This window comes from Amblyomma mixtum, chromosome 6 (assembly GCF_055824585.1).
Source record: "Amblyomma mixtum isolate Tamu chromosome 6, ASM5582458v1, whole genome shotgun sequence".
NCBI classification, from domain to species: domain Eukaryota; kingdom Metazoa; phylum Arthropoda; class Arachnida; order Ixodida; family Ixodidae; genus Amblyomma; species Amblyomma mixtum.
The window spans coordinates 44,238,995-44,264,340 of record NC_143017.1 but is presented as its reverse complement, the minus strand read 5'-3'; the positions used below and the strand labels follow the sequence as shown (position 1 = coordinate 44,264,340).

General features: G+C 51.3%; 1 protein-coding gene and 2 pseudogenes across 1 annotated transcript; 1 reads left to right on the top strand and 2 right to left on the bottom strand.

Moving 5' to 3' along the window:
- The first annotated feature begins 674 nt into the window (after positions 1–674).
- LOC149338906 (uncharacterized) lies at positions 675–25,057 on the top strand. Its single transcript, XM_089547804.1, has 2 exons — positions 675–866; positions 24,767–25,057. The coding sequence occupies exons 1-2, from the start codon at positions 675–677 to the stop codon at positions 25,055–25,057; spliced, it is 483 nt and encodes a 160-aa protein (XP_089403930.1).
- On the bottom strand, positions 4,154–6,684 carry LOC149338908 (uncharacterized; annotated as a pseudogene).
- On the bottom strand, positions 10,323–11,336 carry LOC149338907 (uncharacterized; annotated as a pseudogene).
- Positions 25,058–25,346: the final 289 nt, after the last annotated feature.

Below are 25,346 nucleotides of genomic sequence, written 5' to 3'. Positions count from 1 at the left end.
TGCGGTGGCACCAGTATGACGGGAATAGATAAACCTGACAGCACGATTTGGCAATGCTTCTAAATTGTGAATAATGTATGCTTGATCCGGGTCCTAGACCTCTGATGCGTACTCGATATTAGGCTGCATTAAGGTTAATGCATGCTAGTTTTCTGAAATGCGAAGAAGGTTGTTAAAGGTTACCATCTAAAAGACCAAAAGAGTGGCCAGGAGTAGCCATAATTACGTTGATGCTGTAATTATATGTTAATTTAGATTGAAGATGATGTCCGAGATATTTGTATGTAGTAGAAAGTTAAACCGGGCTATTAAGGAGAGTGTCAGCTGTCGGGATGCGGTATGACATGTGATTGAAAGACTAGTTTCGTTTTTGAGGCATTTAGAGTCAATTACGAAGTTGAACAGTAGTGTTAATCGAATTCAAATCAGCTTGAAAAGTTGACTGACCTCTGAAGTTAGACGAAGTTTAGGTGAAGTAATCCTAATATTAATCTGCTACCTGTACTCTGTAACGTGCACAAGCTAGAAAATTATACCTCGAGTAAGGACGACGAAGATCCGTGAGGTTGCTCGCGCAGCTCGTTCCAGGAGAGCGGACGTCGCCCAAGCAGCGCTCGGCCCCTGTCCTGCACCCCAGCTGCCCCGGACCCTGCGAACCCCGACCGGCAGAGACGATGGCCGCTGCAGACCCCGTGGCCGCGGCGAGGAGGCCCTCCATGGCTCCTTCAGTGGCGGCGGCGGCGGCGGTCGTGCCCACCGGCGCTGCGCCCGTGGTGCCGGCCTTTGTGCCTCGGGCGCAGGACTACGAGGACGATGAGGACGAGGTGGAGGACATCATGAGACCGAAGGGCGCGCAGATGCAGCAGGTGAGCCGACGCGTGCTTGTCTGTGCTTCAGCTGTGCTTCAGCTGTGCACGCCTTACGAACACCCCATTGGCAGGTGGCTGTTTCTAACACAGCCACCGGTAGGGATTGTGCGACACATGTTGCTCTCCCCTAGCAACCTCTCGCGCAACTGGCGCGACGCTGCTCCGAACTTGACCGTACTTAACCGAGCTCACCCGGGTAAACTCGGGTAGTAACTCGGGTTAGAGCGCAGCTGAAGCGGTTGCTAGGCAACGGCGACTCAAGGCCGTTTGGTAGCCGCACCGCCACGAGCAAACGCAACGAGCCGAGCTGGGCTCCAGTAGTGTTGCTTTCGCAAAAAAATGGTCTCGAGACTTGTAGAGTTAAGGCGTAAGCCTTACTTGCCTCATTTATGAAAGCGCGACTGTGTGTGTGTGTGTGTGTGTGTGTGTGTGTGTGTGTGTGTGTGTGTGTGTGTGTGTGTGTGTGTGTGTGTGTGTGTACGTGCGGTCGCGCGCGTTAACACTCAGTGGTACTCATAAAAGATGGCATCCTCATGCAACCTGGCACGTGGTGGTTAAATTAATGAATGGTCGTGCAAGGTTCCTCGGGACAACCTGGATCACACAAGAGTCACCGGTGGCAGCACCTGCCACCGCTTAACCGCTGCACCACTGCGCCATCGAATCTACCCCCCCTCCCCACCCCCGCCTATCCCACTCCCAACAAATCCTCTGGAGGCGACTCCAGACCCGAACTCTTCATACCCCTCAGCTTCTATCCCACTTCCGCCATGTTTCCCCAGAGTGCACTCTCTGCGGAGAACCGCACGCCACCCTAGACCACATCCTCTTCGGCTGCCCTGCCGATCCTCCCTCGCAGGGACAGCCCGACATCGGTACATGGGAGGAATGGGAGGCCCTCCTTGCGTCGCAGGACCCGGACGCGCAACTTCGCTGTGTGAACCGGGGTGCCAGTGCCATGGCCCTACGTGGCCTGGACACATGCGCGTAATGTGAGGGCTGTGCGGTGGCCCTGAGACCTTGTACGGTCCAAACTCACTTGCTCAATAAAGTTTTCCATCCATCCATCCACTGCGCCAGGAGTGGTATGTGGACTCCCGGGGATCTATCTGCATATAAGGGCATTAACCTGTTAGCTACCGCGTGATACCCTCAAGGCACAGCGCGGGCCGCGATACGGCGGCGACTGCTTTCAGAGTTAGAGCTGAGATCAGAAGGAGTGCCGCGGCGTCCCGGCAGCGGCTACGCAGAGCCATGCAGAGGCAGAATTGCCAGCGGCGTGGCATCGGGTTGCATCACGCCGTAGTGCAAGGCGACTGTGTTCACAAATAGAGCGGGCGGGCGCATTCTCTCACGCAAGCAGTCTTACGTGTATGGCAGACTTTTTTAGAGGCTTTATTCCCATGTTATAGATATTGGCCTTCGTGTGTTCATAGTCTGAAGAACGTCTATAGATAAAAGGCCGCTAAAGGTGTGGCGTAAATCCATAGATTGTCTACCAACTTTCTATAGGAATTGTCGTGCCTATACGCTAGTCTATAGGATTTTAAGGCGAAAACCTTTCCCAGGTAGCACACGGCAGCGGGCCAATATTGGAAATCCAGTGGCAAAGCGTGGCCCTAACTAGGCCCAGAGTTGCCAGTGAGCATCCGATATTGGTTGTGCCACTCCTTAGCACATCCGACAATGGCCCTGGTTGTCCGTCGCTTTACCAGTATTGGCTGAGCCGTAATTAGATCCTGGCTATCATGGGCCAGGTTAGCCAGGATTGCCCCACTGTTTGCCATTGCTGGCTGTGCCATCATCGAATCCTGGCTATCATGGGCCATGTTAGCCAGTGTTGTTCCACTCTTTGCCAGAATTGGCTATGCCATTTCCGGGAGCTGGCTATATTGGCCTAGGATTGCCACCGCTTATCCAGTGTTCAAAGTATACTGGCAAACGTTGGTAAACATTGTGTCATCCATTAAAATGGGTTCAAAATTATTTTTATTGTCGAGTACCATATCGGCAGTTCATAATTTTCGAACGCGCTAAAACATGCGAGTTCAAAGATTTGGTTTTATTTATTATTATATTTTAACCGAACACTTTTGCAGTTTGTGAGCAAAGCTACCCATGATTCCGTTGGAAAAGCTGCACTCTGGTTGCGCAGTGAGCAGCAATAATACGTTTAGGAGAATTGCGATCGAAGTCCTGTTGATCAGAATTAACGTTCTGATTACACCCGAGACGCCTCAACAAAAATTATCAACAGGCGCCTTCAACAAAAATCAAATAAGTTTGATTTGATTAAATTTTTGGAATAAAAAAATCACTTTTTTATTCGCTCTAGGAATTCACTGCCGCAGTGCGCAGCTGGTGTCGGCTTCATGGAGATCGCGATACAAACGTAATAGATTAGCGCAAGTGCATTCACTAAACCGAAATTGTGCTCAGTTTTGGCAACGTCCAGAAACGAAGCAGTCGCCTCGTAATTTCGAATTATGCGTTGCGCTCGTGAAATATTAGGCGGGTGCTTCATAAACGCACGCGGACACGTGCTAAGCGATTCCTACGCTTCCCTACCTCGTGCCCTGTGATCGCGCCCTTCCCGTGTTTTCTGATTTGCTATTTCCTTCCTTTTCTGCAAATCGTAGTGTTGGAAATTGTTGTTTTTGACCATTTTATTCTTCTGTTGCGTAATTTGCATTGGGGGCAATATAGCTCTTGCTCACTTCCTTGCATATTTACTCGCAAGCTTTTTTTTCTTTCGAACATGACCTTTATTGATGAAAACCATCGAAAGTAGTTGCGAACCCCAATTAAACATGCCTTTGTTTGTTTTTGCTTTTTTTGCGCGAAACTTCCACACCAACAAACAATTTGAGGATTCTTCGACGACCACTGAATAAATGGGCTGACAACTGGGGTTAGACGCATGTTAACCTAGCTTGTTTGGCGTATATGTTCGGTATATGAAACTATGAAAGAGCGCGCATTCTGCTTGCATATTTTTTTTGCTTTATATTTTTGTTATTATGTGGTAACATTTTAAGCTATCTTTGACTAACAGAAGCCACATCATAAGGCACCCTGCGCATCTAACTCAAGCGCGACGCGCGCGCCACTGGCGGCGGCGCGCGCGTCCCTGTCAGGAAGGCGGGGGCAGTCCGACCGCTCCCGCTGTGTTGCGCGCGCTGTCGCGAAGCAGTTGTACGCCTCCTTCTCGAGCACAAAATGGCACTTAACAACAGCAGGACACATTGGTGTGTTGTAGGATGCAATAATACATATAAAAATTCGCCTCGGACAAGATTTTATGGATTTCCAGCGCGAGATTGGGAGACGGCCCACCCTTCGCGACGGGCAACACGCGCGCGCGGTTTCTGGTCAAACAACGGTCAAACCCGTGCGGAATACGCTTGCTTGACTCGTGCATTACCTCCTAGACAGGTTTTTGAGTCATGGCAAATTCAGCAGACTCGGAGGAATGCTAATTGCTCTCTGGGAACCCTTCCCTCTTCTTGCACCCACGATTTCCGGTCACTGACTTGGCTGTCAACAATATGTAAGCTTAAAAAGCCACGCCGAAACTCGCCCGCAGTCACACCTGAAGGAGCCCAAATTTTGCGCAGTAAAGAATCGTTTACCTTAGTTCCAGTTATGCGCGGAATCCTTGCTCGTTTCCACTGCGCCTTCTCGTCCAGCGTCTTTTTCGACAGTTAAAGGCACGTTTTAAGGGGCAATGGCAACATGTTCCTGATAAATCTTTGCTCCACATCTGAAGGACTGGGTGATAATTTTCTACAATAAACATATATCTAAATGTCGAATATTCAGGACACTTGAAATTAAACAAAGCTTAAAATGAAATTCCACTTTTTGAGCACAAGCTTTCGGCAAGAATCCTGCATGAATTAGCTGGGATACTGCTCTTTTGCAGAATGCAAATCAAACAGTTAGACGTTATCCGCATGACTTTCAGTGCGCACACCGAAGGTGCGGAAAACGAGAATGTTATGAAGTCAGGTTTGCGTCGTTCGCTCAAAAACTGGAGTTTTCTAATTACCTTAAATCTTATGCCGCCTGGCCGTCTTTTAAAGTTTAGGGTAAGGCTTTTTAAATGCAGGAACACCCCAGGCTTGCGGGCGGCTCGTTTTGGTGAGCGTTTCACACCGCTCCAAAAACACAGCAACGGCAGCAGCGGGTTTACATTTGCCTGCCTTGCAACTGCAGCTCGCGGCCACAAGCTATCTACTGGAAGATAGCTACATATAAAAAAAAACTCAGTGAGAGTGCAGCGCTGACAGGCATTATATAGAAATATTTCTTAGCGTTAATTTGGTTGTTTTCGGTGGCGCAGTGATGCTTGTCTGCGCAATGCACCGAGCTCCTACTTCGTTCCCGTCACACGACACCACCTCTTTCACAGTGTGTACATGGCCTGCTTCAAAAAGCTTCGTTCCTTTCCTGGGGCCGAATCCACGAAAGAGTTCGCTTTGGAACGCGTTCGCTTTCTCTCTTGCCACCTCGCTCCATTGGTCGTGTGTCGTCACCGCTGGCGGTGACGTCACTTCAGGGAGGCGGGAACACGGATTTTGTGTACGTCACGAGACATGTCAATCAAGTGAAAGAGAACGCGTTCGGTCGCTGTGTGCGGAACTCTGAAAGTGGCGTTCGCTTCAGCGCGAGGAGAGACATGCCGGTACCTCCCGCCGCCCCGCTGTTGTTCGCGGTGCTCAGCGAATGTGATCGGCGGCCCCGGCGGCCGCGCGTGCATGACAATCCTTTCGACATGCCTGACGATGCTTTCCGAAGGCACTTCAGGCTGTCGAAGCTACTTGTACGCCAGCTATGCGAAGAGCTCAAACCCCACCTTGGACCAACGAGGAAAAGTGCGCTCACAACAGAGCGCAAAATACTCAGCGCCCTAAGGTTCTTCGCTACCGGGGGCTTCCAGGCGGCAGTCGGCAGCGAGGCAACTATACGGCTCCCGCAGTCGTCTGTGAGCCGTACGATTTTGGCCGTCGCTCAGGCAATCGTGCGTGTCGGCACGGAGAAAAACTGGGTGTTGTTTCCTTCGACTCCCGAGGAGAAGTCCCGCGCCAAGGCAGAGTTTTTGGAGCGTGGTCTCTTCCCGGCGTCGTCGGGTGCGTCGAGCTCACACGAAGGCTTCCCCATGTAGGTATGTTCCTCCATGAACTCAACGAGCACTTCACGCAGCGCATCGAGACGTGCGGGCCCAGGCGACAACCTTTGTGCGTTGACATGACGACTAGTGAAAATGTCAAGCTGACAAGTGCTGACACGTGAAAAGTCTCCCGCGCAAGTTCAAAATGCCTATCGTCCCTCTCGCGAACACAAAATAAAACAACACAATTGAGAGCGCCCTCTCGGGAACGCAAAAGAAAACAAACCAATCAAGAAACATTGAAACCGTCTCAAAATAAAATCTATGCTTATTTTATAGGCTCTGAGTAATAAATTTGCAGTATTATAGCCAAACGCATTCATTTAGAGGTTAAAAACGCAAAGAAGTTAGCATATGGCCCTTTAAAAATACAAGCAACCGAGATGGGACCGCCCAACAAAGCCGATTGGCTGTTGCCAGCCCCCTTGACCTCCCGCAGTGTTGCTCCCACCCTTCTCCCGCCGATGTCAACGTCAAAATGACGTCACGGCAAAGCGAACGCGTTCCAAAGCGAACTCTTTCGTGGATTCGGCCCCTGATGTTCGCTCCTCGAAAGAATTTTTCAGCCTCATGAATGAATAGGTCGAAATCCCGCCTTTTCACGTGTTTTGGCCCCTTTCCCTCTCTTTCAAGTCTTCCCATATCTCCCCACCTTTTCTCCCGACCGCGCCCTTTTTTTAGGTAGCGGGCTAACCCTCCACCACGCGAAGCGCTTTTTTTTCTTTTTGGTTGTCAGTTCCTCAAAGCTATTTTCCCTCGCGCGCAGCTACGCGCTTCGCTGTTCGTGCACCCTTCCACGATCTCCCTGTCTCTACCTTTCAGCTCGAGGACTTTTCTCGGAACCACAAAACCTGTGTAAAGGAAAATGACTCTATCCCCTCCAGCCAACCCCCCCCCCCCCCTCCCCCCCACCATCATCTCCACTGCTCGTCTTGGAACCGCGCGACGCATCACAATAAGACATTCTTGACTCCACGGCGGAGCCCACCCACGTGCACAACCAACACGACGAAAATGCATGCACACTCGAGCTAGCACCGTTCATAGTCTGTGCACGCGAAAAGCCACGCTCATATATTAGGAGAGCTCCGACGCCGTTCGTACCGCCTGCAAGATCTTATTTGTAAGTACTAAAACTCTTTTATCTTGATATACGTCTGGAAGTTAAAGTGGTTTTTGTAGTAAACGTTGCTTTGACTACATGCGCCTTTATTTTTTCGGCAGGAAAACAGAGCGAGCGAAAAAGCACGAGGACGACTTCTGTGTACCCACTCTCATTGCGAAATGGCTTGCTTGACGTCGTGCGCAGTGGAATTGTGGCCGAATGGTGAGAATTTAATTTTTCGTCTTTGGTGAGATGAACTCACTGAAGATTCACTACTTTGGCTAACAGCGGGTTTGGACTCATATGACTTGAGATATGATGCATTCGGGAATATGTCCTTTACCGCTTATGCACGACGGAAATCAGAACCGCTTAATTAATTTTCCACTGCAGACCAGTTGGTAAGAATATGTGTAATACTTCCGTACTGTTTCTTTTTGCCTTCTACACTTGCAGACTCAATAGAAAATCCGCAATTTCTGGTTAAAGCTTTTGCCCAAGTTCTCTCGCAATGAATAAGGGCATTACTCTGGACTATCAGACTAGTATTTTTGTGTGGTTCGCAAGTCGCAGTTTCGAATCCAATTATAGCATGCATGCGAAGCGACTAAGGTAAAACAAAGGTGCCCTGAGTTCCTAGCGTTCAGCGTATTTCGCAAAAAATAGCAAGCCGTATTTTTAACCCTATTAAAAAAAACTAATCAAATGTTGTTTTGACGTCCATGTGGAAGAGACGCTACAACCTGTGCATATTTACTTGAATAAAAAATTAGCTCGCAATTTAGAGACGAGTTATGATATTAAAAAAAATAATACATTAATCTGTTTTCAATAACATTAATTTGCTTATCTCGCATTGCATATATTTACTGGGAGTGCGACACGACGCATTGGACTAAATTAAACCATTTGGTATAAGAGAAGTTTAGTAAATTAAATTCCACTTTGTGCAACTAATGTGGTGCTGGTTCTTAAGAATAAATTTAAAATTATCCTGTAAAATATGTTGCTAGTGTCTTCACGATGACTGTGTTTCACAAAATTCGTTGTTATTTAATCATTTTTGTTTTTGTTCTGTGATGGCCATATTCAACTTACCATGACATCATGCATCTCGATCGTTGCAGGCTTGGCGCTTCGTGAGGCCATCGTGCAAGAGCTGGACGAGGAATTTGTTTGAATGCAGTCCAGCAGCCCTCTTGCAAGCGGAGTGCAAGGATTACTTCGGATATGACTGATCAGTTCACTGGAGGACAGCTCCGTTGAGCATTTTATGGATGCCTTAGCCCTGCCGCAGCAGCTTGCCCAGATGCTTTGCCCAACCTGATCGGCACGCACCAAACTTGAAAATAAATTGTTTTCCCACAGCCTCTGCCACCATGCTCTTGGGCCCCCTTTCTTTACTCCCCAGGGTGGCTGGTGGTAGCGCAAACCATCCTGTGCGGGCTAAAAGCGTGATTCTTGTAACTCAAAGCAATAAACGGGTCTTTTTTCTGGAATTCTTTCGCACCCTCTATTATGAATATTTGCTAGGTAGAATGGTATGTACATCCATCCACAGTGCCGGTCATTGGCGAGTGGGTTAATTACATGTGCCAGCGTTCGAAAGCTGGATGCCATTATTCGAAAGCTGGAAACCATTATTCGAAAGCTGGATGTCATTAATCGAAAGCTGGAAACCATTATTCGAAAGCTGGCTACCAATGTTTGAAAGTTGGCTACCAATGTTTGAAAGCTGGCTACCAATGTTTGAAAGTTGGATACCAGTATGAGACCTTTGCTGGCCCATGCTGCAGAACGAACATCGGTACTGCGTTGGCCGCTTGATCGTCCGAACATTGGCCCAAAACTGGCATCAAAGTAGGTCCAATGTGTAAAGTGGTAGCGGTCGGCCCAAATGCCAGTGTAGGACCGATGTTCGTGCCAATTTTTGCCAACAGTTGACCGACCTTCGGCCAGTGTTGTTGTGCTGCCTGGGTTAATGTCTCGTCGTTGTCGACAGAAGGTTGTCAGCAGAGGTGGCACGCTTTTCGGTTGGTCGAAATGGTTAAGACAACAGAGTGCGCGGATTCGAAGTAATGACGTCACCCACGGATGCCTACGCCCCCATTTGAAGCACACGACAACTAATAAAATAGTTGTCGTTCGCTCCGACAAGGGGGCGTAAGGCGTGTGTGGGTGACCACATTACATACATCATTACAGCGAACAGAGCCCTGGATACAACCGAACTCATCGAAGGAGAGAGAGAGTCGTGCTAAAGAAGCAGTCAAAGTCGGCAATCAAAGTGTGTAGTTGTGATGTGTAGTCAAAGTGTGTAGTCAAATAAAGCACTAGTACAGCACAGTCTCGAAGTCAATGCCAAACAGCGCGCCAGGAAAGGCTTTCGCCTTGCAGCACTTTAGAGAGCCAAAGTGCCCCTTGAATTTTTTTACGAAGATTTTAGAGATTTTCTTGACAAATTTCAAAGAACAGTCTATAAACTGAATTTTTGTAAGAGTGTGTACTGTGCCAGGCGCAGAAGCAACGCAGCTTTAAAAAAGAGACAGCTGGCAGCGTGCTGCGGGACGGCTCTGGAAACATTTCCTCTATCTTGGTGCTGCACTTGCACGCTTGAAGCCCGGAGAAGATTGCTCTTTCCTCGCTGGCTGATGTAGACCGAAAATCGAGGCTCTAAATTTGAATCTATTTCCCGGAGCCAGGCTCAATATCAGTGAGGCGCCACAGTATACACAAAGAGAGGAGAGTGCGCCAAGTATGATAGTGCCAGAGACATTCGCTTAAGTGGAATCGAGGCGAGCTTGGCAACGAAAATGATGTAGAAGAGACTTAGACAGGGAGTGAGTGGGTGAGTGAGTAGAAACTTTATTGATTTCTTAAGTTGCGCTTGCGGTGGAGGTCGTCTTCAGGTCTTGAGGTCGCCTCCTTAGCCTTGGGTGGGCCCCTAGTCCAGGGCTCCACTGAGTCTGGCCACCTCGCTTGCGTATGCTATGAGTGCCCTTTGGGCCTCTATCTCGCAGCTGGTGAGCCGGCTCTCCCATTGCTCCGCACTTGGTGTGTCTTGTTTGTGAAACGATATGTTTCTATCGCATTCCCATGTTATGTGGTGGTATAATGTTGGCCTCGCTTCGCACCAAGGGCATGTGGCGCGGTATTGCGTTTGGGAACATCTTGCTTAGTATGCATAAATTTGGGAAGGAGCCTGTTTGTAATTTCAGCCATTTTGCAGCTCCTTCCTTGTTTAGCTCTTTGTGTGGTGGGGGATATTTGTATCTCAGACCCCTGTATAGACGTAGTGTTTCAGAATACCCAGCCCCCCGGTCGGTCCAGAGTTCCTCCGGGGCTTGTGACTCCCCTGCTCGGATGGTAAATCCTCGAGCTAGTTCGTCCGCCCTTACGTTGCCCCAGACCCCCGCGTTGCCCGGTATCCAAATTATATTGTGCTTCTCTCTCCTCCCCGAGGGTCCCCCTCGTTGAAGATCCTGAGCGCCGTTTTGCCTATCCTACCCTTTGTGTAGTTTCGGCAGGCTTCCTGTGAGTCTGTTAGGATATTCAGAGATTTTCCCCTCCTGACCCCTTCCTTCACTGCAAGGGCTGTCGCTATCTCCTCCGCCTCTGTTACCCTTGATGCCCTGGCTGTGAGGCTCGTTACGTGTTCTCCCTGGTGGTTGACGACTACTGCCGCCATCCTGTTACTATGTTCGCCGTAGTACGGGGAGGCATCGTTATATACCGTGCTGTCTCGATGTCCTATCGTTTTCTCGTAGTGCTCTGCCCTAGCTTTCCTTCTGCTGGCATGGAGATTTGGGTCCATGTTGCGTGGTATGGGTTGTATGCTTATGTTACTTCTTAATGTATCTGGTATGTCTGCCCTGTTACTCTGATGGTTCTCCGTCTCCCGACCCAACCTCGTCAGAAGTGCTCTTCCGGTTTTTGTGTCGCTGAGTCTTCGGACTTGCGCTTTAACTTTGCATTCACTCAGCTCCTCGAATGTGTTGCTGAGCCCCAACTGCATTAGTTTCTCGTTGGGCGTGTTCCTTGGTAGATGTAGTGCTGTCTTGTATGCTTTTCGGAGGATTGTTTCTGCTTGCTCCCTTTCGGCTTTGGTTGTTGCGTGGTGTGGTAGTGAGTATGTCACCCGGCTGACTATCAGGCTGTTCACCAGTCTGATTGTGTCTTCCTCCTTCATGCCGTGTCTTCTGCTGGCTACTCTGCTTATCATTCCGCCTACTTGCTCCGCCGCTTTGCTTAGCAGGCTGAGTGTGTGGCTGCATTTCCTGGTACTTAGAAGCCACATGCCGAGTATTCTCATCATTCTTTGTTCCGGTATATTCTGCCCTTCCAATTTCACCTCGAGGCTGGCTTCCATGGGGTGCCTTCCTACTCTGAGGAGTTCGGACTTCTCCGTAGAGAATTTTAGTCCCCTGTTCTTCGTGTATTCTTCAATGCAGGTGGCTGCCGCTTGTAGACTTTCTTCTTTGCTTCCTAACGAGCCTTCGCTGGTCCATATGGTTATGTCGTCCGCATACATTGCGTGTCTAATCCCTTGTATCTGGCTAAGTTCTCTGGCTAGGATGATCATTGCTATATTGAAGAGCACTGGTGATATCAACGAGCCTTGCGGGGTTCCTTTGCATGGTATTTGGAAGACTTCGCTTTTTACTGCAATACACGTCGCCTGTTCTTCTTCGTACTTTACCCTTAACGGTTTCCTTATATCGCCGTGAGAGGACTCAATATACTATGCGAAAAGGAGGGAGCTGAACCGCGTTGTGCACACTTCATTGTAGAATAGTTGCGAGTGACAGCCTCTTCTAATGGAAGCTGCTGTTGTCTTAAAACTGCATGGCACACTCGCCTCACTGTAAACTTTGTCAAGGCCAGAGCGACTATTTCCTGTTGATTTGCTCAGCACAGCGATGTAAAAGGAACGCAGTGAATTTTTTGCTCGATTTCAAAAGAAAGGTCGTTCGGTCCTGCATGGTAATGATTCTAGCAGAGTCCCTTTATATGAGGTGTTTGTTTTAGCCGAAGGGCTTCATGGTGATAGAAATATAAATTTAAAGTCGGCACTGTATTTCTGAACAACTATTTATTAGATTGTCAAGCTGCCTCCCAAAAGTTACACGCAGCTGAGCTCGCAGAAACAGGTGTTTTGTGGTGTTTCGTAAGAAACCTTTGTATTTTTTGAAAGCTAGATCGATCACTCGTAATATCACTATTTGTACTCGCAAAATATTAGTGGGCGCTGCCATCAGGCGGCGTCCATCTTACACTTCTCTTTCCATCTTACCCCACATACACTCTAAAACCTTCGCCCGATTTCGCTAACCTCATGCCTCGGGAAGCTCCTTGAGCATGTTATGTTAGCGAGATCACAAGTCACATGGGGGACAATTTATACCCGCATAGCATGGTGGGATTTCGCCCCCATCTATCCGCGCAGGATGCCTTGCTGTAACTCTCACACGACATTTTCGACCCGTTCTTCCAGGTCACACCAAGGCAGTCTTAGCTTTCGATCTCTCCAAAGCTTTTGATCGCATTGAACATCAGGTGATCATGACTGCCTTATCCCCATTGAATGTGGGTGTGCGCACGTACGCCTACCTTCAAGCATTCCTCACTGACCACAGGGCTGCGATACACTTCGGCCCTCTGTCATCCCCCTCCTACGCGCTTCAAAGTATTGGCACCCCTCGAGACTCCTTCCTCTCCTCCTTCCTCTTTAACATCACCCTTATCCCCCCCACCCGAATATTGGCAACTATTCCCCACCTGAAGCACACTATTTATGGAGACGACATCACCCTGCAGCTGTGGACCACCCACGGCAGGGATGGTGGCATAGACAGCACCTTACAGAAAGCAGCCACACTCACCCAAAATTACGCACGGACCACCGGACTGTCTTGGTCCCCATACAAGTCCGAACTTCTCCTCATCCGGCCTAGGAACCGCCGCTCCCCCATTGCCGTTAAACTGAATGGTGACCCGATGCCTGAGGTTGACAGCCTGCGTGTATTGGGCCTGCACATCCAGAACGATGGTAAAAACACCACCATCCTCAAGAAACTCAAGCAGGTTGTAGGCTCTATATCGCACCTCATCTACAGGATTTCGGGACATCATAGAGGCATGAAGGAGCGCTACCTATGTCACCTCATTCATGCCTTTGTCCTCAGCCGTGTGCTACACTACCCCATACCTACAACTACCCAAACACGACATAAACGCTTTCGATGCCTTGGTCCGCAAGGAATTCAAGGTAGTACTTCATCTTCCCTTCAACACACCCACAGAGAGATTACTAGGCCTGGCCCTCCACAACACCGCCGGGGAACTGGTGGAGGCCCACCGGAGGCCCACCGACGGGCGCAATACATCAGGCTGACACAAGCCTCCACAGGCCAGTATATCCTGGACTCCCTCGGAAGTAGAATACCGGCCAACGACGCAACTCCTCGCCATCCCACGACTCCTTCACCGGGAGCTCCTTATCAAGCCGCTCCCAAGGAACATGCAGCCGTCCCATCATGAGCAGCGCCGCTGAGCCCATGCGAAGGCACTCCATCGAGCGTACGGCTCCGAGCCGGACGCCGTATGGGTGGAAGCTGCCTGCACGGGTGATGAAGTGACAGAAGCTGTGGTGGGCTCCTCTTCATCCACCCTCCTCACACTACGTCTTCCCCGAGACACCTCCCCAGAGGCTGCAGAGGAAGCCGCCATTGGCCTTCCTTTCACTGGCACGGAAGCCCGGTACATTTTAAGTGACTCTAAAACTGCGATTCTAAACTTTGCTCGAGGCCGAGTCCGTGTCCCTACTTTTGGCATATTGGATTAGCCCGGTGCGCCACCACCCCGCCAAGCCAAGTGGAGGTGATAGGGGTGCCTGCGCACTCCGGGAATCCCGGAAGCGAGGCCGGCAACCCTTTAGCCCGAGGTTTTTTAAACCGGGCTCAGGTGGCCTCGGATAAAGGATTCAAGAAGGAGTGAATGCACTAGTTCAGCGATGTGACGCAGGCATACAGAGCCTTACGCCAGCTCTACCCACCGTTCCACCCCTCGCTAGATAACAAAACACGAAACACTGTGGCGCAGACTACAGACACACACTCTTCCCTCATCCCTTAACCTAGCTCACTATCATACCTCCTTGCCCACTCTTGCTTGTGCCCTATGCCCAGAACACTTCGCCTCTTCCCTCCACATCCTTTTCTTCTGCCCGGCGGACCCTCCACCGCGGGATCTAGAGAACCTCAAGACCTGGGAGGAGTGGGAAACCCTGCTGCGCTTGGAGGACCCGGCCGAGCAGACCACCGCCACCGGCCAGGCGGCCAGTGTTATGGACCTTATAAACGCTTGTCTACAGTGGGGTCGTGCGGAGAACCTGGGGCGTGCCCCAAATTCCTTTTATAGTAAAATTTTTTCTCTCTCTCTCACAAAGCAGTCGGGAGCCAGACAAGCTCAAAAATGGCATCTAAAGTATACTGCCTGATGTGGGCCTGAAAGAAGCCAGGGTACAACTATAAGACGAAGAACTGGAAATAAGATAAATGCGTCACACTTTTCTGCATAACAAATGCCCGACTAAACATTGGACGTAGCAGGAGAGAAGCCAAGCTAAACGGCAAGGTGTAATGAATATTAACGGCACTCTTGGTATGTATAACCCGTCCTAGCTGAGCTAAGCCACTGCCATTTTTTTCTCATACAGATTATAAAGGAAAAATGAGGGGGACAGAGAGAGAAAAACTTTATTGTAACAGGAATTCGGGGCACGCCCCAGGGTCCCCGCACGACCGCACTGCACTTAAGTGTTTATGTTCCTAAGGTCCATAACACTGGCAGCCCGGCCGGTGGCGATGGTCTGCACGGCCGGGTCCTCCGAGCGCAGCAGGGTCTCTCAGTCCTCCCAGGTCTTGAGGTTCTCTAGGTTCCGCGGGGGAGGGTCCGCCGGGCAGAGAGAAAGTATGTGGAGGGAAGAGGCGAAGGGTTGTGGGTATAGGGCGCATGCCGGAGTGGGGAAGGAGGGATGATAGTGGGCTAGGGTAAGGGGTGAGGGGAGAGAGAGTGTCTGTAGTCTGCGCCAGTGTTGCTGGTTTGTTATCTAGGGAGGGGTGCGGCGGGGGGTAAAGCTGGCGTGTGGCTCTGTAGGTCTGCGTCAGCTCGCTGAACTAGTGCATTCGCTCCTTTTTGAATCTTTTATCCGAGGCCACCTGAGCCCGGTTTAAAGATGAGGTGTGATATCGCGCCTACAACCTGCTCGAGTTCCTTGAGGGTGGTGCATTTTGTCTGTCTAGAGTGCGTTGAGGTGAAAGCGTTTTCCGCATCACTTTGCCTATGTAACACTGGTGACGTCACCACTGGATAACGTCACGCATAACTGATGACGAAGTAATGACAAATTACTAATTAATGACTAATTACGGATTAATCACTCAGCACTAATTAGCTGCTAATTAATGGCGCCTAAGCTTAGCCTTTACGAGTGGAACGCGGCAGCGTGTTGTAGCGCTGCCAGGGAGTCCACGGAACCCCACCATCCGTTCGGCGCGATGCCTTGCCCTTTGAACTCAATGCTTTTTGAGGAAAGGAAATGGCGCTGTAATTCTCAGTCATCTCGGTGGACACCTTAACCGCGCCGTACAGGAAGGGAGGAAGTGGCAGTGAAAGAAGAAAGAGGGGCCGTAATGAAGAAACTGAAAATTGTATTTGAGGAAAGGAAATTACGCAGTAGCTGTCTCACATATCTCGGTGGACACCCGTCAAAACGCGGACACAATTGTCGACACGGCTGCCAACACGGCTGTCGACACAGACGCAGACACGGCTCCTCACACGGACGCGGACACGGCTGCCGACAAGGATTGCTAACGACGGCATGAGGTATTAAAGGTTTTCGCCTTAAAATTCAGGGGGCACTTTGTTGACCTAAAGTGCGGTGAGGCGAAAACCTTATGCTCAGTGTTGCTGCTTGCGTCACTGATGTGTGGTTCTTGCAACGCTGCCAGGAAGTCCACAGAACGCCATCGCCCATTCGGCTGTACACCTTGCTCGACGGTAAATTGGTTTTTGAGGAAAGGAAATGTATCTCTCGCGCATATCTCGGTGGACACATGAAGCTCGCTGTAAAGGAAGGGAGGAAGATGGGAGTGAACGAAGACGTCGTATTAGCTAGACGCGCCTTTGTTCATTCCAAACCATCCAGTTGGCATAGCGGACTGGTTAGCGTGCTCGTCTCGCACTCCGGAGACCCTGGTTCGATCCCCCAACTCGGCCAATTTCCTACTCGGTTTTTTATGTGGTCTGACTAGAAAGGTCAATTAGGCTAATTGGTCTTTACCATTGTTCTAATATCATCCATCACGTACGTCCTGTCATTCACCTGTGAAGTGATGGAACTGTCTAGAATATTCGACACAATGGCTATGAAACATCTGGAAACATCTAACTATTAACGATGGTTAATGATAGTTAAGCGTGACTTGCACATTTCCTGATACTAGTTAATGTGTGGTTAGTGATAGTTAACGTGACCTTAACTAGTAAACTGATTAATTAGTGTTAAGGTACAGGCTCAGTGCAGAGTCCCACGTGCCACTTCTTAACTACTACTAATTACCAAAAATTTCCGCTGTCATGGTCGATTGGCTTTTGATTGGCATATGCCCATATAAGGCATGTATCCGAAAGGCGGACACGTTTGCTAACATGGCAACAACCGCATGAGGATTAAAGGCCCTCCAGTACATAAAGTACACGACCAGACTGTTAACAAACGGCGAACAGACCCGGCACTTCCGGGAACGTAGCTGCTTGCTGTCAATTAAAGCGCAAATAGTTCCGCTGGTTTAGCCCATGAGGGCTGAAATTTTTTTGCTTGGTAATAAGTTCTTGCGAGTCGAGAAAGAAAGGTGGCGCTGCTTTTTAAACATTCCGTAAGTCTTTTAGTGGAACATCTAAAAAGGTTTTCATACCATTTAAAAAAAAAATAGTCTCTTTCACTTAAACACAGTTTAAAATTTTGAGGTAGGAGCAGCTGACATTGTCCAATGCTCAGGAAGAAGACATCCCTGCCGTCGTGCAAACCTCCACATCCTAGAGGTTACCGACCTCGGTAGCTATGCCTTAGGGATGCCCGCTGCGAGCTGTGGAACATTTAAAACAATTTTCATACAACTTAAGCAAAATAGTCCCTTTCACTTAAACACAGTTTAAAAAAATCAGGGGGGCACTTTGTTGACCTTAGGTGCGGTGAGGCAAAAGCCTTAAGCGCAGTGTTGCTGCTTGTGTCACTGATGTGTGGTTAAGATGTTAAGCTGTGCCTCTAAGATTGGAACGCGACAGCGTTGCTGTCACGGAGTCCACAGAACGCCATCTCCCACGAATTGCTCGACGGGAAATTGGTTTTTGAGGAAAGGAAATGTATCTCTCTCGCATATCTCGGTGGACACCTGAACCTCGTTGTAAAGGAAGGGAGGAAGATGGGAGTGAACGAAGGCGTCGTATTAGCTAGAGGCGCCTTTGTTCATTCCAAACCATCGAGCTGGCGTGGCGGAGTGGTAAGCGTGCTGCTCTCGCACTCCGGAGGCCCTGATTAGATTCCCCAACACGACCAATTTCCTACTCGGTTTTATTTATTGATTCTTCTGGGTTCTTTCGCTCACGGCCAACGCCGCCGGCGACGACTTCGGCTTTTGTGCGACGCGGGGCCCTTAACGCTCTCGCGTGTGGGAATCCTGGCTTTCCGCCGTCGCCTTTGCGCGGCTATCCGGCCTCCCGCGTTGTTTCTCCTCTTTCCCTTGCTCCCGCCTCAGGCGATGGAGAGGCGGCTGGGTGACTAATCACTGTCATTTAGCCACAGCTCCGCCCCGGCTCCCCAAGGGCCTTTGCCATTGGCGCCTTTTGGCGGGAATCCGGGACCCGCTCTGGGCGGCCGCGCTCCGCGCGACTGTCCGAGCGGGGCCCAGAGAGAGAGAGATCCCTCCGAGACAGCGTAAGGTGCGTACGCTACTGTTTGTCCGTGCCGGCTTTGCCGCTCGGACCAGTGCATATACTCGAGCTCGCCCGCACGTGTCCTCTGGCCTGCAGCGGCTCGAGCCTGTCCAGCGGGGTCCAGCGACCTCCGACAGGCGTACCTTGCGTTGAATGCCCACTCTCTCTCACAACCGGCCCAACGGTCGACACGAGAGAGAGATCACAGCACTGCCGCGGGGACATTCTCCTGCAGCGGCGTGCTAGCGGTGCGCATTACTCGAGTCGCTTCGTGCGCGCAGCGGAGCCTTGCTCCTCGCGCGCCCCCGGGACGGGGTGACGATTGAGTGTGTGTGTACTGCTGAAGGACGACGTGAATAAACGTCTCCTTTGTGAGATTGGAGGCCTATTTCTTTGCGGCGAATCGCTCTCCTCCCAGCGGAGGTTGAGTGCACCGCATCGGTGTCCCAGTGTGTGTGTGGTGACGGCTGATCGGGGCCCTTGGCTCGCGCGAAGCTCGAACCCGCAGTGGGTGGTGGCCTGTGTCCACTTAGAAACCCACAACTCGCGCCCAACGTGCTAAGTCATTGGCGCTTACGCCTTTGATGACACATTAGCCGAGCAGGTCGCCTTGCCGATCACGCTTGCGCACCATGTCTACCCCCAGCGGGGCACTCGGCAGCTACATGTCGGCTCCCTACGGAGTTGTAGCGTCGTTTGATCCGCTGGCTGCTGTTCCTTCGAATAGCTAGACACCGTGGTTGGCCGCGGCCCCCATTGGGGTTTACGGTGACACAACCCAAAATGTTGACCACGTGGCTCCCATTGGAGCTGTATCGGAAGCACCCTGCGGTGCATCCGCTGGTCACATGCCTCAGCTGTGCACGCTTTCCGCCCAGTGCGAAAGCAGTTCGTGTCACGCTGCCGCAACCGGCAGTTTCGAACAGCAGCAGCCGTGCCCCGCGAGCAGTCAATTCTGCTCTGGGAACGGCGAGGCGCTGGCCGGTTCCCTGTGGAAACCGCGCCGCTCATCGAACTAGGAGCCTTGCCTCCCTCGTTCGTGCAGCCCGCCCAAGCCTCCACTGAGGCAGGGGTGCAGTCGCTGAGGCCGGGGCTCCATTGAGCCCGATGCGGAGAAACTTCGAGCCATACTCGAATTTCCCGCGCCCAAGGATGTACGCGGCCTGCGCCGTGGTGTGGGAATGGCCAACTATTATCGTCCTGTGCCCGCGTGCAGGCACCCTTGACCGCGCTCTTGGGAAAGACTGCAGCGTGGCGATGGGGGCCCGAGCAAGAGCGATCCTTTCGCCTCCTGTCTAGTGCCATTGCCGAGACAGCGCAGCTCAGGCTACCCGACCTGACCAGGCAGTTCGTAGTCCAGACTGACGCGAGCGATCTGGGTTTAGGAGCAGTTCTCCTACAGGAATTCGATGGCGTGCTGCAACCGCTGGCCTTTGCCAGCCGCTCCTTGCTGCCCTCGGAGAGGAATTATTCCGTGACCGAGAAGGAGTGCCTCGCCATCGTGTTTGCACTGCGCAAATTTGACGTCTACCTTGATGGAACGCAATTCGTGGTGCAGACAGACCACAGTGCGCTCAGTTGGCTGATGCGGCTCCGCGAGCCTGCGGGTCGGCTGGCGCGCTGGGCTCTCCTCATACAGCATTACGACTTTTCGGTGCAGTATCGAAAGGGGAGCACAAACGTGGTAGCTGACGCGCTATCCCGTGCCCCACTCGCCAGCGGCGCTTTGACGCCTGTAGGCGGAGGGGGCGAAACAGCGGACGAGCCGCCGGGCGGCAAGGAGGGGGAGCCCGCAAACGGGTTAACCCATTCCGCTAACCAGGCAAGCAGCGCTTCGCAAAGCGGACGAGAGGCAAAGCTCTTCGTGAGCGCCTCGGAGGTGCCGACGCGAACGGAAATTTTGGCTGCAAACCTGAGTGGGGACGAGACCAGGCTCCCCTCTGGGATGACTGGAATCGTTTTCAGCCCTAAAGAGCTACTGAAAGCCCAGCAAAATGATCCCTTTTGTCGCGAGGTGAGCGACGGTCTCAGGGAGACGGAGCGCCGTGACGCTACTTGTATTGTAGCGGGCGCAGGGGGGCAGAAGCCAGCGTGTGTCGCGGCGAACCCCGGGGATTCATATTTGCTGGACCATGACGGGCTCCTGCTGAAATACCTAGCCACCGATGACGAGTCCATCGACCCGTTCAAAGTGGTTATCCCCAAAAGTCTGAGAGGCGCACTGTTGAGATTCTCTCATGACTAACCACTGGCCGGTCATCTGAGTGGCTCCAAAGTTTTTGCAAAACTGAGTCATTCGGTGACGTGGCCTGGCATGAAGCGTGACATTTTCCGCTATTGCCGTTCCTGCCATGTCTGTCAAGCGGTGAAGTCACGGGGCGGCAAGCCGCCTGGAATGATGAAACCGATTGACAGTGTGCGTCCATGGCAGATGGCCACCTGCGATTTGATGGGGCCTTTCCCCAGGAGCAAGCAGGGGTTCATAGACCTGAAGGCCTACGCGTCACGGTCTGACGAGCTTGCGCCGGTACCCATTGGTATCAAAGGCAAGCGCAAAGGCACAACTGGTGCTGCGGAACGCAAGCGTACGGAGCACCGGTACAATCTGAGGCGACGGTCACCGGTGTGATTAATGCCGGACGGCGGACATTTCCGCAACCGAAGGCACGCAGCCTCAGCTAGCTGGCGAGCTTTCTCGTCAGGCCCTACCCAGGTGAAGCACGGTGTGTTATTTTTTGTTGTTTTGGCAGCATGCTCAGTTCCAGCCTTGTGTGTTTATCTATTTATTTATTTGTTTTGTTTTAGTCAGTTTCTAGCCACTTTCGTTTCCCCGCGTGTACGTCTGTTTTCGTTCTAACGTACCCAGATGTACATAGGCAAACTTCAGCCCGCTCGTGCTCGCTCTTATCTTCTAGAAGGAATAGATTGGATTAGGTGTCGTTTGTACAGTGCGCCTTTTCTCATTTCCGGCCCGACTGTGTGTGGTTGGCTCGTTAAGGAACCGTGTGTCGCGGTGCGAGTTTTGTGCGGCCCGTATGGAGGGGAAGTTGGCGGGGCGTTTGGGGCGATGGGGGGGGGGGGGGGGGCGGAAAGTGCACCCTTTGACCCTCGCCGCGGCGCCTCTGGACGCTTCTGATGGGGGGGTCGTTGTCGCTTACCAGCGTCCGCGCACGTGCCGGTGTATGCGTGTTTGTGGCTATGGCTGTGTGCGCGCGTACCCATGAGCCAAGGCGACGCCTGTGAGTTGTGCCGTTGTGTCCTTCTGCGTGAGCGCGAGGATGAGAAGGACCCCTCGCTGTGGACAAGGTTACACATCTGGACGCCGCCGAACGTCCTCGCCCGTTTCAGCCGGCGTGAAAGGGGTGCACTAACTTTCTTGTGCCCGAACGTGATGTCGTGTCCAAGGGCGCGAGGTCAGTGCTCTGCCGCGGCCCCGTCGTCATCAACGCACCCTACATCAACGGAAAGAAGACCGCCATCAGTCGTCGGCCCTCCCAACCCGTTCAACTTGAAGTCTGCGAGCGGTGAGTCGCCGACCGGCCTACTGGGCCGCGCCATCGAACTTTGAGGCTGACATGCACCTGTCACATAGTTGTACAGTTTTATTCACATCTTCTTGTGTACCGTGTATATAATCTGCAAGCTGTTTTGATTCACTGAAGCGTATGCAAGCGTTGTTCTGGCTGGAACTGTAGTGTAACTAGCTTTTTTTTTTGTGTGTGTATTCATTTCTTTATTTTGGAACTGAAGTGTAGCTAGTTTTTTTTTGTGTGTATTGATTTCTTTATTTTGGAACTGAAGTATAGCTAGTTTTTTGTGTATTCATTTCTTTATTTTGGAACTGAAGTGTAGCTTATTTTTTTTGGGGGGGGTATTGATTTCCTTATTTTGGCCGCGTGCTTTGCCGATGGGTAGGAGGGCATTTAAGGAGAGGGGGATGTGGGAATCCTGGCTTTCCGCCGTCGCCTTTGCGCGGCTATCCGGCCTCCCGCGTTGTTTCTCCTCTTTCCCTTGCTCCCGCCTCAGGCGGTGGAGAGGCGGCTGGGTGACTAATCACTGTCATTTAGCCACAGCTCCGCCCCGGCTCCCCAAGGGCCTTTGCCATTGGCGCCTTTTGGCGGGAATCCGGGACCCGCTCTGGGCGGCCGCGCTCCGCGCGACTGTCCGAGCGGGGCCCAGAGAGAGAGAGATCCCTCCGAGACAGCGTAAGGTGCGTACGCTACTGTTTGTCCGTGCCGGCTTTGCCGCTCGGACCAGTGCTTACTCGAGCTCGCCCGCACGTGTCCACTGACCTGCAGCGGCTCGAGCCTGTCCAGCGGGGTCCAGCGACCTCTGACAGGCGTACCGTGCGTTGAATGCCCACTCTCTCTCGCAACCGGCCCAACGGTCGACACGAGAGAGAGATCACAGCACTGCCGCGGGGACATTCTCCTGCAGCGGCGTGCTAGCGGTGCGCATTACTCGAGTCGCTTCGTGCGCGCAGCGGAGCCTTGCTCCTCGCGCGCCCCCGGGACGGGGTGACTATTGAGTGTGTGTGTATCAGCTGGAGGACGATGTGAATAAACGTCTCCTTTGTGAACTTGGAGGCCTATTTCTTTGCGGCGAATCACTCTCCTCCCAGCGGAGGCTGAGTGCACTGCATCGGTGTCCCAGTGTGTGTGTGGTGACGGCTGATCGGGGCCCTTGGCTCGCGCGAAGCTCGAACCCGCGGTGGGTGGTGGCCTGTGTCCACTTAGAAACCCACACGCGTTAATATTCCTAGGGTGGTCAGACGCCCCGTCTGGGTGGTTGTACGAAGGTTGAGGGCCGTATTTTAACATCCCCTTTATGATGGTGTCAAATTGCTTTTCCTTGCCCTCTGTTAGCGAGTGAAAGCGTAGTCCCTATGCATGCGATTCGTCTAAGTACCAGTGCTTGTGTGGGTGACACGGAGGTCGCTCTGTATCCAAAGACCAAGAATGCGCGATCAGGTTAACTTCCCTGATGGCTTGACGCTCGGTCATGAGGTTGATGTAACCTGGAGAGACATATATAGGGCCATGTACTCGTATGACATCCGATTTCCCCGGGGCGCAGTGGAGGCCGCTTTGAGAGGCGAAGTCCTCGACGATTCGGGCTGCTGATTGTAGGGTGGTTTCTTTTTGGCCCATAGGAACCCTTTGTGGCCCGTACAGTTCTATCATCAGCGTATATGGTAAAACCTACATTTGGAACTGACTTTAATGCGACGGTCGAATTTTGATGGAGGCGAAATCCTAGAGGCCCGTGTACTGTGCGATGTCAGTGCACATTAATGATCCCCTGTTGGTGAAGATTTCCGGAGCCCTTCACTGAGGAGCACCTCATTGTCTGAGCCTCTTTGGAATGTTTTACCCCCATAAACCTGAAGCAGTGAGCCGGCGCGGCGGTGCGGTAGAGTAGTGCAGTCGCAAAAAGAACAAAAACACCTATTGGAAATAACAGTTTCAGATGGGGGACATGAAACATGTGGTGCACAAAATATGCTTGACAGAACCCCAGGTAGTCGAAATTTCCGGAGCTCTCCACTACGGCGTCTCTCATAGCCTTAGTAGCTTTGGGACGTTAAACCCCATAAACTAAACCAAGCCATTCTGAAAAAAAAAAAAATAGGATGAAAGTGGAAAAAACAAACACCATCGCTGAAACTACACTTTCCACGAAGCAGGCAGAGAGCCAACTATATTGCCATGTTCATTTTTGTTAGGTTACAGAAATGTACTGCGTTAATCAGAATGATTTATCAGTGAAATCTGTGCTATCGTGGTCGGACACTTCATTCAGGATAGGTGTCAATAAGCGGAATTTTAACTTTAGTTTCCAGCACTTAGTGCGGAATATATCATCTTTCTGTTTTTCCAGCGTTTTGTGTATAATATAAAGGATGGTTCGTAAGCCAGGCTAGTTTACCTAATGAATTGCCTGTTTATCAATTTATGACTTGCAGTACCGGGCCAACCTTTGAGAGTATAAATGCTGTATAGGAATAACTAAAAATTTTGTAAACAATTCAGCCGTATTAACAAGGGACTCTTCCAATTACTCGCATAACACATCTCTGTTCCGAGCGTTGAAGGTACCGATGGAAGCACGTCAAAATTCAGAACTGAGAATTGTGTTACAGTATATGGACTGAAATAGGAAATAAAAATGAGAAATTTAGAACTGGAAAGGTAGACGGGAACTAAAATCATTTTCAAGAGACGGCAAGAATACGAATTGTACGATAATTTCATAATCACTGTCTCCTTTGTAAAGATAACGGATTCTCTTGCGAACCACATGCCACACGAGAACAAGCCTGACGATAGGCAAGCATTAAATATGTGGATTAGATAAGGTGCTGTCACGTCAGCGGTGTATATAACTGGTGTGAGTGCGCTGCGCTGTGAACGACTGCAAAGCACAGCTGTCAGCCACTAAATATGCATCCATACTGCGCTAAAGAACAGGTGCGTGCGCACTGTGCCGGTTACAGTGATGCGAGTGTTTTGGTAGGAGTTTCTGTAATACGGAAGCGCAGTAGAGAAGCTATTAGGATGCTGAGATGTTGTGGAGTCTCTTGAGTTGTTTAGCTTTTCTACTGGACTCCTTCTGCTGCAGATGGGCACCTCCGGCCCCAGCCTGGGCCTCATCTTCGGCGTGGCGCTGGTGGTCATCACGATCTCCGCGGTGGTCACCTTCTACGCGCTGGGCAAGGACAAGGAGAACACGCCGCCGAGCCTGCCCTCCAGCTCCCGCGCGGCGTTGCCGCCGTTCGTCCACGGCCCCGGTGGCGATAATAATAAGAGCCTCGACGCCGAAGACCCAGACGCTGGCGTTGCCGAAGATGAAGGCCTGAGCAGCGGCCAGGGAGGCGACGACACCGCGTCGTCCGCACCAGAGACGAGTTGAGCGCCGCCCCTTTTTCGTAGGGGGATGGCGCTTGGCCGTTCAAGTCTTTTTTTGCATATTACCGTCTTTTTTTGGCGATTGTCGTTTTATGTCCATAAATTTCGTATGCATATGTTCTTACTTGTGAATTCAGGTTGGTTTTATTTATACGTGAGCAGCTTGAGTAGCTTGAAACAATTATGTTGTTATTGTGTCTAGGCATTCGCGGTCGTGATTGATTTCTCCTAACTGCCGCCGCATTGCATGTCGGCGGTACCTATAGTACAATAAACGTGCTTCAGTTTGAGTT